This window comes from Protomyctophum parallelum (genome assembly GCF_964188405.1).
Source record: "Protomyctophum parallelum genome assembly, chromosome: 17".
In the NCBI taxonomy this organism is placed as follows: Eukaryota; Metazoa; Chordata; class Actinopteri; order Myctophiformes; family Myctophidae; genus Protomyctophum; species Protomyctophum parallelum.
The window spans coordinates 21,342,730-21,355,020 of NC_139719.1; the positions used below are offsets into that span (position 1 = coordinate 21,342,730).

At 47.9% G+C, this 12,291-nt stretch overlaps 1 protein-coding gene across 1 annotated transcript in view; it reads left to right on the forward strand.

Annotated features, from left to right (window-relative positions):
- The window catches only part of myocd (myocardin), a gene marked incomplete at its 5' end in the record, with an annotated part of 35,195 nt that overhangs the window by 20,262 nt on the left and 2,642 nt on the right, over window positions 1-12,291 (forward strand). Inside the window, 9 exons of the mRNA XM_083786660.1 lie at window positions 2,896-3,080; window positions 5,259-5,363; window positions 6,524-6,906; window positions 8,153-8,327; window positions 8,756-9,376; window positions 9,822-10,373; window positions 10,982-11,125; window positions 11,621-11,743; window positions 12,097-12,154. Of these exons, the coding sequence (XP_083642786.1) occupies window positions 2,896-3,080; window positions 5,259-5,363; window positions 6,524-6,906; window positions 8,153-8,327; window positions 8,756-9,376; window positions 9,822-10,373; window positions 10,982-11,125; window positions 11,621-11,743; window positions 12,097-12,154 (2,346 nt within the window). The remainder of the gene's footprint in view (window positions 1-2,895; window positions 3,081-5,258; window positions 5,364-6,523; window positions 6,907-8,152; window positions 8,328-8,755; window positions 9,377-9,821; window positions 10,374-10,981; window positions 11,126-11,620; window positions 11,744-12,096; window positions 12,155-12,291) is intronic.

Consider the following 12,291-nt stretch of genomic DNA (forward strand, 5'->3'; position numbering starts at 1 on the left):
AGCTATTCTGTCTCCATAGAACTCCTGCCTGTCCAAAGCATGTATGTCATTTTAGATACATACAGCTATATGTCTTTCAGAAAACTCTTAGGATTTAGAACAGTGGTTCTCAAAAAATAGCAAATATACAAGCTCTGCAAGCTCATACATTTTTGTTTTATTATAAAATAATATACCGTATAATTATTCTCTTGTGGGTGTCCCTGGCACAAAACATTCTGAGATGGGAGGGGGGGGGGGGGGGGGGGGGGGGTCCGCGGCCAAATACAATCATTTTGGCGTTCACAAAAACGTTTGAGAACCTTGTACGACGAATTAGGGCATTATAATTTACGAGAAAGGGGGAAAAAACCAGAAAGGTGATATATGGAGATACAAGGTATCTGCCCGACTGTGACGAAATGCTGGTTTTATGTTTGCCCCCCCTGAGCTCTCGGTAAACACGTTGCGTCATTTAAAGGACCGTTCACACTGCACTGTCAAACCCAGAGTGATTATTTAACTCTTATGAGAGTGTAAAATGGATCTGTAAGGATTCACTCTTGAGTGTGGATTTAACGGTGAACCTCGTTAGACTGTAGTTTATTGAGATGAGCAGCAGCTGTATTTGGGTACAGCCCTTTCTTTAGACGGGCGAGTGCGTTTGCGCGCGCACACGTGTGGGTGTGGGCGTGTGTACACGTGTGTGCACGTGCACGTGTGTGTGATAAGTGTGTGGTAAGATTTGCAGACTGCATTTTGTACAGCACCTTGTAAATATTTGTGTTCTTGTATTGTATCTCTTATGTGGACACATAAATGAATGATTATGTGTGTGTGTTTGTGTGTGCTCTGTGTGTGTTTGTATAACTTTGTAGCCACAAGTATGCAAGTACATGTGTGTTTGGATGCTCGGATTGGCTTCATTGGTATGTTCATGTGTACATGTTCTCTGTGTGTGTGTGTGTGTGTGTGTGTGTGTGTGTGTGTGTGTGTGTGTGTGTGTGTGTGTGTGTGTGCGTGTGTGTGCGTGTGCGTGTGCGTGCGAGTCACCTACACTGCCCAACGCTCTATGGCAGGACCAGGCTGTCTTACCGCTGGTCCAGGACCAGGCTGTCTTACCGCTGGTCCAGGACCAGGCTGTCTTAGCGCTTGTCCAGGACCAGGCTGTCTTAGCGCTGGTCCAGGACCAGGCTGTCTTACCGCTGGTCCCCATGCGGGCCTGAACACAGGAGGCATTCCGTGACCCTATGCTTTCAACCCGGTGTCCTTATTTCGGACGTGCTATGATTTGATTATTTATTTACTTATTATGGGCAAACACTATAGCGAAATAGCAACCACTATATATACCAAGGAAAAAGAGCTGTTATCGGTTATATTCGCCCACACAACACTTGTATATGGCAAAGTATTAACTAGCGCTTAAAAGGTAATGCCACTCATTTTCAACATTGAACTGTCATTAATACCATAGAGTTGTCATGTGGTCAGTGACATCACAAAGATGTATACTCTTTGGTTCACAGAGTACATCTTCGTGATGTCACTGACCACATGACCTCAAGTTCTAGACCTCCAGTTCTAGGCTACACAGAACGGGAGGGGGGGGGGGGGGTTATTTCCACACAACAACTCTAAGGTATATTAATGACATAGTTCAATGTTGAAAATGAGTTTTTTTCCCCTTTAAGTGGTAGAGCTCTACAAGCCCCTTTTTAAATAATACGTCAGTGACCTCCTCCAGCCCGTCCGTCACTTGTTGGAAGTGTCTGACCTTTGACCTCTAGCAGAACACTTGTTAGAAGGGTCTGACCTCTAGCAGAACACTTGTTGGAAGTGTCTGACCTTTGACCTATAGCAGAACTTGGAAAACCGAAACAGGGTTCATCTCACATAAGTTCCTGTGACGCGTCGCGTCGTGCACCTCAATCAACCTGTGACATCCAATGGACAGATCACACGCATGGAACTTCACAATTAATATACAGAAATATACAGTATGTAGTGTCAAATTGTCTGTGTGTGTGTACGTGTGTGCGTGTGCGTGTGTGTGTGTGTGTGTGTGTGTGTGTGTGTGTGTGTGTGCGTGTGCATGTGTGCGCACACGCGTGTGCATGTGACCACGCAGGCTGTATGTTGCGGTGGGTTTAGTCTTTCTCAGAGCAGAGCTTGTGGTGTGATTGAAGCCAGGGTCTGTTCTTGGCAGGTCACATGTTTGCATACTAAAGGAGAGTCTTATACCTCCTGCACACGCACACGCACACACGCACACACAAACGCACACGCGCACACACACACACACACACACACACCCCTCTTCCCTGCTCTGTCTCTGTCCCCTCACTAACCCCCATGAGGTTGCAGCTCCTCCAGATAGCGCCAGCCACGCTCTTAGCTCGGCCAATCGCGGCTCCCGTTCACTATCAGCCCGGCCAATCGCATGCCGCGGTCACTGAAGTGAAGTGGTTCTTGTTTCGGTCTCTCACCAGCGCGCCGTAACACCTCGGCGCTGAGTGTCGCGCTAGGTGAGAGTGACAGGCGGGCGGCGTGTGAATACCGCTGTTCACGGGGCCTGAACAGCCCAGCAGGGCGGGGTGGGGGGTGGGGTGTGGTTGGTGGTGGTGGTGGAGGGGGTGTGGTGTGGTGTGGTGTGCGTGGTCGGTATACACGTACGAATGACCGAAAGCCACCCACAAACACGAGCCTTGTACAAACACACTTTGGCGAGGGCCGAGACACACAAACACTCACCCCCTTTTCCCTTTTCATGTGTCAAACAACATTTAAAGCATGGCCTGTTTGCAGGCAGCACTCTCTCTTTCTGCGCGCCGAGAGACTGGATAACATCTTATTTACCTCTTGTCTCCTTCTCTCTCTCTCTCTCTCTCTCTCTCTCTCTCTCTCTCCCTGTAGTAAACCACGGCAAGTTCCCGAAGCAGGAGGACTCGTATGCCTTCGAGGAGGACAGCAGCAGCGACGGCCTGTCTCCCGAGCAGCACCACAGTGACGAGTCACAGGGGTCGGCCTGCCCTTCGTCCGAGGCCGTTGGCAGCGCGCCCTCCTCGTCCTCCTCTCCTGCCCTCACCAGCCCGAGACAGGTGAGAGAGAATGGCCGTCTCTCTCTCTCTCTCTCTCTCTCTCTCTCTCTGTTCTCAAACCTGTTCTCCTCTGCCGCGGGACAGCCATCTATGAGAAGATCTGTGTTTAAAAACACATTAAATCTTTCTGTGTTTTCTTAACCACATAAACCTGGTGTACTGTGTTGACTGCCTCTATCCTTGGCGCCCTCATTGTCCCTCTCTACACCAAATCTACACAAAAATCACGTTGTTATGCCTGTTACTATATGACACGCCCACAATAGGGTTCTCTATAGGGTTCAAGTGGTCTAGTCTATTCTCCTATATGTCGTTGAGAAGAAGACTCTCACCTCAGACAGTTGCTAACTCATAATACTTGCCTACTACGGCACACAGTCCATAAAGGCTTTGGTTATACTGCCCTCGTATGGCGGCATGAAGACCTACACCCTGTCTCTGTGGTCTCTGGCGACCATTGGACTGAGTATAATATCAAGGCAAGGGCTCACCCTGCCTCCTTGCACCCTCTTAGTCATTTCATCCTGGAGCTGCGGCCCTGACGCTGGGTAATGCCGACGTTGGCCACGTCAAACAACACCATCAAGTCTCCCCATTCCACCTTCCACTGGTGACATCATCCCAATTAACGCTCCCTTGATTGACCCCTTATTCTCACCTGTGACATGTTCCCGTTTAATTGACAATGTGTGCTTATCCGACATCATCAGTTGGAACTGTTTTGTTTTTGGACGTTTCAGAATACTGTCGAAATTTATAACGTCGTTTTTTTTTTTCAACGGAGGGAAGAAAGCAGTTTTGTTTGCTGTCCAATTCTCACTTTGTATTAGCATTCTGCCAGTGCATTTGTCAGACGCGAGGGCTACGATGAAAACCCATGGCAATGTCAAAATATATGATTGATTGGGCACACTTGTCAGAATTCCTCTGCGAATGCTGTCCGCACAAGTGATATTGATTCCCTCCGAAATACCACTTAGAAGGCGCGCAGCATTTAAAAAAACGTGCGTGCATAAACATGTCATGTTCCATAAGGGCTGGTCTGGAGTTTTAATACATTCGCTGAACATTTCATTTTCCCGCATGACCTCGATTCCCAGAGAGGGTCAGACGCTCTTATGTAGCCGCTTTGGAATTCATGTTCCTTCGACCAATCACAATAATCCACCGTGACACCGCAAACTGCAGGCAGTCCGTGAGATTCGACATCGATGACAAACACAATAACCAAAGCAATTCATCAAGCGTTTCAAAGCTTTCAGCTGGGTCCAAATCTTCTTCATTCTATACGTTGGGTTTAGTGGGGTTTTTTTTCCCTTTAGCTTTTTAGTTATTACTTAGGGTTGCATCTGGGAATATAGCAGACAGAAAGAACAGTGGGCGAATCTGAGAAGGTGAAGAGAAGGGCTAAGTGGGTCTGTCTGTCCAACTCTTAAAAGGAAGTAGAACCATCTGTAGCAATGTTGATATTCCAGATAATACACAATAAAAAAATCCTCTGTGTTCACTGTTCATTTATCTCTTGCTCAGAGTTACAAATTGAGGACTTTACAGTGTATAGCCTGTAGGCACAATCATTAAACTTTTTTTCCCTTTAAATTAGCAGATCGTTTATCTCTTCTTCTTTAGGCTCTCAAGTTAGACATGCATTTCCGGCCCAGGCTGTAGCGTAACGGTCTGGGCACCGGACTGGTGATCCAGTCGCAGTGTGCCGCGGGTTCGACTCCCGGACCCGACACGGCCTTTACTGCATGTCATCCCCCCATCTCTCTCCCGTTTCCTGTCAGCCTACTGTCTGTCCCTTCAAAAAATCAATAAAATGCGTAAGCCGCAAAAGAATATCTTAAAAAAAAAAAAAAGACATGCATTTCCACAATCTCTGTCTGTAACTCCGCCTCATAAAAGTTGCGGAAAGCGTTGCGATGGGAAGCAATCATCGGATCAGATAGAATTTCCATTTCTGCTACGCAGCGAGCTCCATATAGGCTTTGACTAAATGTGAGTTATGCTACGCGTCCGCGACTGCAAAAGGCGAAGGGGGGGACATCCTCTTTTATGCTCTACGCCATTAATTTTCAGCATTTACGATGTAGACTGTTGGGGAAAAAACTTTTCAAAGTGTGAGCCAACATTGTGTCTCCAGAGGCTAATTCTACTACTTGTAAATTGGTTGAACAGGGAGGTCCGTCCAGAGACCCACCTGATCAAAGCCAGGATGAGGGCATGTCTGGTGCCAACGGCTGCCAGGCGACTCCACCTATACCCGTTCCTGCCATTGTCAAGGTCAGACCAACTTCAAAGACTACACACACACACACACACACACACAAACAGACGAACACGTACGTCATGTGAGAACTTCTTCACAGGCCCCGTCGGTTTTATTAGCTCTCCATTTGGCCGAAATGTACATATTCACACACTTCATTCACTGACCCTTGAAAAGTAAGCCATGAGGCCCATAGGGCTTTCTGTAGCGTGAGTGAGGCAGCTTGATGTACAAGTACACCCCCTTGACATGATGCCAGTACGGTGGTTTTCAACCAGTGGTTCGGGGACCACCAGTGGTCCTTGAGGGGGTTCCGCAGGTGGTCCCGCCCCAGCTAAATGATGGAGAGTTTGTAACCAAATGGTTCTTTAACTTTTTGAGAGTGTAAAAACCATTTGGTTTCATGTTACGCTCAGAAGAGTTAAATCATTGTTAAACATCTGCTTTGCTTAATTTACAAGAAGTCTACATAATTAGAGAATGGAATTGTGGACAAAATCCCATCCAACGATAACAAAATTCAGCAAGTCTAAATCTCACCAAATGGTGGTTCCGTGGCTCAAATGCTGAAAAGAAATCACACCCATGTGAACCGAGTGGTGCAACTCCCCTCTCACCCCCCCTCCTCTCTCTCTATCTCTCTCTCTCTCTCTCTCTCTCTCTCTCTCTCTCTCTCTCTCGCATTAGCAGGCAACAGTGCAGCACTGTCTCTCTCTCTCTGTTTCTGCATGGAACAACAGCGCCCCTACTGGTACTCATACTGGTGCTCATACATACATACATAGGTGAACACATACATAGGTGTACACGGACATTGCTGGTTGTAGGAGTGGTTGCACCACTCAATAATGGGCCTTGATATGAAAAAGTTTGAAAACAACTTGCTATAGTATTACGTCACTGGGACTTATACCCCCTTGCAATCCAACCCTTGCAAACTGACCCTTGAACTTAACCCATTTTGGGCGGGAACCCCTTTTGGTGTTAGCGTTATGTTACGCTTTAGCTATTGAAAAATAGCAGATCTACAAGCTCATAGCGCGCCACCGAGTGGCGCGCTACGAGCTTGTAGGTCTGCTATTTTTTGAAAAATCGAAGAACGACTGACATCAGAAAACTATCATTTTCAAACAGACAACTAAACACCCACCCCGATTCTTCTTTTCCCAAACAGTCCAAGACGTCGTCGGACAACAACAAGAACCGCCACAAGAAGCCCAAGGACGTGAAGCCCAAGGTGAAGAAGCTGAAGTACCACCAGTACATCCCGCCCGACCAGAAGGCGGAGAAGTCCCCTCCGCCCATGGACTCGGCCTACGCACGCCTCCTCCAGCAGCAGCAGCTCTTCCTGCAGCTGCAGATCCTCAGCCAGCAGAAGCACGCGCACGCGCAGCAGGCGCAGCACACGCACACACACACGCAGCACTCCTCCTCCTCCCAGCAGCAGCATCAACACGTGCACACTCCGCAGCAGCACACACACGCCCAGGCGCAGCAGCGGCAGGCCAGTTTCAGCTACCAGCCACTGCACCCGCCGCCGCCTGCCCAGAGTCACAAGTGAGTAGGCCTACATTATTATTCTTTTAATTCAGACTTTTACTTGAAACAAAGGGGGTGCATACTTAGTTTAGACTAGTCATTGGTTAGACACGGGTTAAGGTTAGGTTTAGGTGTGCTGCCCCGTGGGAGGTTAGGTTTAGGGTGAGGGTTTGACATAGGTTGTAGTTGTATAGGACTAATGGTCTAACCAATGACTAGTCTAAACCAAAAACTGTCTAAACTAATTACTGCACCCGAAACAAAGTATTTCTATATTGCATTTATTGATACCTTTACTGAAGTAAAACGTTTAAAAGTACTTATTTTAACCCATTCAGGCCTGACGTCGACATTTAGGGGAAAAAAGTTTTCTAAATCATGACAATTTTCGGAAAGATTGGAGGCACATTTTAACGATTTAAAAAATAGCAGACCTACAAGTTAATGAGCTTGTAGATCTGTTATTTTTCAATAGCTAAATTATAACATAATGTATAATAAGTGAGTTGGACCTGCCGTTAAAAACATTGAATGGTCCATGAGGAAGTAAACCAGTGGTTTTCAAAGTTTGGTGGAAATTATGAATTATTATATAAAGCCTTTTTAATTTCTATTTAAAAACATTGAGCACCCACTTGAGTGTCAAAAAATGGGCATATAACTAACTGTTCAAAATCATAAATGTTCAAAATCGTTCAGTAATAGCAAAAATAGCAGATGTAGAAGCTCACAATGCATCACAAGATGACATGTTGTAAGCTTGTAAATCAGCTATTTTCGCTATATAAAAAAAACTTTAGTTACTACTAGTCACTTGGTAGTTTTTGATTCTTATTACATGAACCACTTCAGCCCAATATATATAGTACATCGCGACACATTGTGAGCTTGTAGATCTGCTATTTTCAAAAGATTTTCATACATTTGAAACCTTGAAATGAAACATTGTACATTATGATTCCTTATATACTTTTGGTACTTTAAAACCTATTTTAGGCGGGAACCCCTTTTGGTGTTAGCATTATGCTATGCTTTAGCTATTGAAAAATAGCAGATCTACAAGCTCATAGCGCGACACCGAGTGGCGCGCTACGAGCTTGTAGGTCTGCTATTTTCGAAAGAAATCGAACGACATGACATAGAAACACATAGCTTTTTCAGAAAACTGTCAGGATGTAGAAGACATTTTTAGAATCTGATCTCAGGTCAGAATGGATTAAGTACATTTTGACGCCAATACTTTTGTGTACTTTTACTTCCGCAGAGCGGCCGGTGACCACCTGAGCGGCTGTGGCGGCTCCAACGGCCCCGCCCCCGGCACTGTGCTCCACCACAGCAGCTCCTCAGGGTCTCCGTCCAATAAGACCCCCTACCCCAACCCCACCAGCCTCTCACCGGTCAAGCCTGGCCCTCTGCCAGCCAACCTGGATGACCTGAAGGTATTATATGACACTCAAATGCATGCACTGTAAATGCTAGGCAGGGTTATTTTGAGTTCGTTCCATGTAATCATAACTAGACCAGTGGTTTTTTTCAACCCTTTTCATATCAGGGTCCATTATTTATTCGGGCTCAAGCTCGTAGCGAGCATGTATAGGTCTGCTATTTTTGAAAAATCGTGAAAATGTGGCACAAATCTTCGAATATATATTCTTTCAGATGACTTTTTGTTTATTTTCGACGTCAGGCCTAATTAAACATCTATAAGAGTCCAGTTGGTTACCAACTCTCCATCATTTAGCAGCTGGTGACCACCTGGAGCTCCCTCAAGGACCACTGCTCTAAATTGTAATACTAGAAGATCTCTCTCTCTCTCTCTGTCTCTCTCTCTCTCTATCTCTCTCTCTCTCTCTCTCTCTCTCTGAAGGTGTCAGAGCTCAGGCAGCAGCTGCGCATCCGCGGCATGCCCGTCTCCGGCACCAAGACGGCGCTCATCGAGCGACTCCGGCCCTTCCGGGACTCCAACAACAACAACGGCGGCGCTGGCGGCTCCTCTCCGTCGTCGGGCTCGAGCGACATCGCCACCATGACCTTCCCCGTCACGCCCACGGGCTCCCTGCATTCCTCCTACCAGTCGCCCTCGCCCTCCTCGGCCGGCGCGCTGTCTCACCACGGGGGCGGGGGCGGCGGCTGCTACTACCCGTACCCCAGCACCTCCTCCACGCCGCCCGTCTCCCCGGCCTCCTCCTCGGACGACCTGTCGCTCAGCGCCGGCGGCTCGCTCCCGGACAGCTTCAGCGACGTGCCCATGTCCTCCTCCTCCCCCCCGCCGCGGTTCCATGCGCTCCAGCAGCAGCAGCCTTCCCTGTCCCCCCCGGGGGGGGCGCCCCTCCGGCTCAGCTCGGAGGAGGGCCCGCCGCGCGGAGGAGGAGGAGGGGAGGGCTTGGCGCCGGACGGTTTGGTGGAGGCGGAGAAGGACAAGATGCTGGTGGAGAAGCAGAAGGTGATCGAGGAGCTGACGTGGAAGCTGCACCAGGAGCAGAGACAGGTGAGCACGAGCGGCTCCGCGTTGCCTTTGGAGCAGTGGTTTGGTTTTCAACCCTGTTTTCATTATCCACGCCCATTATTTATTGGGTATTTGAGCCACGGACCACCATTATTTATTGGGTATTTGAGCCACGGACCACCCACTCTCAGAACCAAAGCTGAGCTTGAGATTGCAGATCTGCTATTTTCAAAAGATTTTCAAAACTTGACAACTTGTGAAACAAACTCGACAACTTGTGACCTTCTGCAACAATGAGTACTTTTACTTATTTTAAGTACATTTGGAATTTTGAACTTTCACGTCTCTATACTGCAGTATTCATACTTTTACTTGAGTAACAAAACAACAACATGCAAGTACTTTTTCCACTATATACTGGCTGGCTTGCACACGCACAACGTATACTGAACTAAGCAGCTCTCTCTGTGTGTGTCGTGTCCGTCAGGTCGAAGAGCTGAAGATGCAGCTCCACAAGAGGAAGCGTTGCTACGGAGCGACGGAGGACGGAGGCCCCCCTCCTCCTCCTCCTCCTCCTCACCCCCACCACCACCACCACCACCACCACCCCTCCTCCATGGCCATGATGGGCCAGCAGCAGCACTTCTTCGGCGTGACCGTCAAGCAGGAGCCCGTGGCGCCGGGCTCCTCCTCCAGCTGCCCCCTCGCCTCTCCCAAGATGGACGACATGAGCGGACACTGCAGTGGTGGCAGCATGGGGGGGCCCCGCTGCGGCATGGACGGGGCCGGGGCGGCGGCGGCGGGGGTCCTCGGCCTCGCCTCCTCCTCTGGCAGCCCCTCCACCGCAATGTCCGCTTTCCTCAGTCCACAGTGCTCCCCCCAGGACTCTCCCAGTGGGAACCCCTCCTCCTCCTCCGGCAGCCCCCAGCCCCCCTCCTCCTCCTCCCCCCCCAACAACAACAACCCCTACCTGCTGTCTCCGCTAGGCTGTGGTCACCCTCTGCCCCAGGGGGGCAACGCCAGGGGCCGGAACATGCAGGTGTGTGTGTGTGTGTACACAGCGTGCTGTACTGTTAGAAAGGGGGTACAAGCATAAGTTCCGACATACTAACAGTCCGACAGTCACTAGTCCGACACCCTATACCCCCAAACCCTAACCAAGCAAGCACGACGCGACACGCGTCGAACCAACGCCGTGTCGTCAGCAATGGGTGATTTGCGCCCGTCAGACTTTTGGCGTTTCGGATAAAGCGTCCGCACCCCGTTAGAATGTACAAAAATTGTGATTATTAGAGTATTGCCATCATGATTTAAACTGCTTAATGTCGTCACATGAGCTCGAGAGTGGATTTCGCACATCTTATGTCTTGATTAGAAGTCAATTTTGGACCCCCCCCCCCCCTTCTCGTGTGCAAATAATTGCAGCATCTGTGAGTTCACACCCACTGTATATATATATATATATTTCTTTTTTTTATGAATTAAACTTATAGTTTAATGATAGTTCTCATATTATTATTATTACTAACTCTGTGCTCGGCGTGGCTCTGATTCGCTCCCGTCCCGCTGTGTTATGGTACATGATGACATACAGTATATATATATAACGATGCACCACAACCTACCGTCTGTCCCTGACTCCTCCAGATCCAGCAGAAGAACGGAGTCCAGCCCGTACATTGTTCCTACCCCTCAGACCAGAGGGGCCTCCAGGGAGTCTATCCCAACTCATCTGAACTTGGCCTTAACCCCAGAGCTGCAGCCAAGGCCAATCCCTCCAATATGCAAAAGGTAAGAAGTTCAGAAAGAAAAGAGCTCTGTGCGTACGTATAGTGTAGTTTGGTGTTGTTGATACTTTGCTGGATCACCTCCTCACGTTCCCCCCTTAACCATTTTTCTCTTTCTATTAATGTGTTGCCCTTCCTCTGACCCTACTGTACACTAGTACTGTACTGTACACTAGTCGTCCATCCTCCATAGCGGGTCATTTTTTACTGTACCTCCATCCCATACCTCTGTTCTGTGAACGGTTCGCCTGCTTTATCACATTGTTTCATGTTTACAAAAAGAAAAAAAACTCTGTTGTTCACAACGCCAACCATTACTTTTTCCCCAAACAAAAAGAGTTAGGGATCACTTTTAAGGGCTTAATTATTTTTTATCACTAGGGCTTTATCCGTGTTTCATTCTTGCGTTTTGTAACTCTCTCATTCTACCTAGAAAGCTCCCCTTCTCCAATTTGGTAGCAGGCTGATTAAACTTTTAACCTATTTTTCATGTACTTAGATGTCAATATTGCCCTCTCATCGGCAAGGTGGCCAAAAGTGTCAGGTCTCTGCCTTCAGTAGCTCAGAATCGGCTGCATCTGACTTAAGACAGCCCCCATGCTATGAGGATGCAGTCAAGCAGGTAAATTCCAATCCGTGCAAAAAAACAAATGCATTAGATCAGATGATGGCTGGCCAAAAATTATGATCATTTTTTTTTTTAACTTAACTGGCGTTGCTTTAATATCAGTCAGTTCACCCCTTGTTTCTTCCCTCTCATTTTCTGTGCATCACCCCCTTTACGCACCACTTCGTTCATTGCACTTCACCTTTCCCCCTTCGTTAAGTTTAAGTTGGTTTCTTGACAGCTTGACGCTTTTGTTTGTGAATGTCATGGTGACGAGAATGGGCTTGAAACGTGTTGATAATTTGGGACACTGCATGAGGAGGCCTGTGCGTTGATAAGACGTCTTAACTGTTCTATTCCCATTGCAGCAACTGACCAGAAGTCAACAGATGGATGAACTTTTGGACGTGCTTATAGAGAGCGGAGGTGAGTTAAGGCCTCGCGATGCTCATTTTTAGTTTAGTCACTCTGTTAAGAGTAGTTTTGATCGAATGAAGGTGTGGCTGGCATTATTACACATCCATATTAAATCCCGCTCCTGTGCTGTGACCCTCCTCAATCCC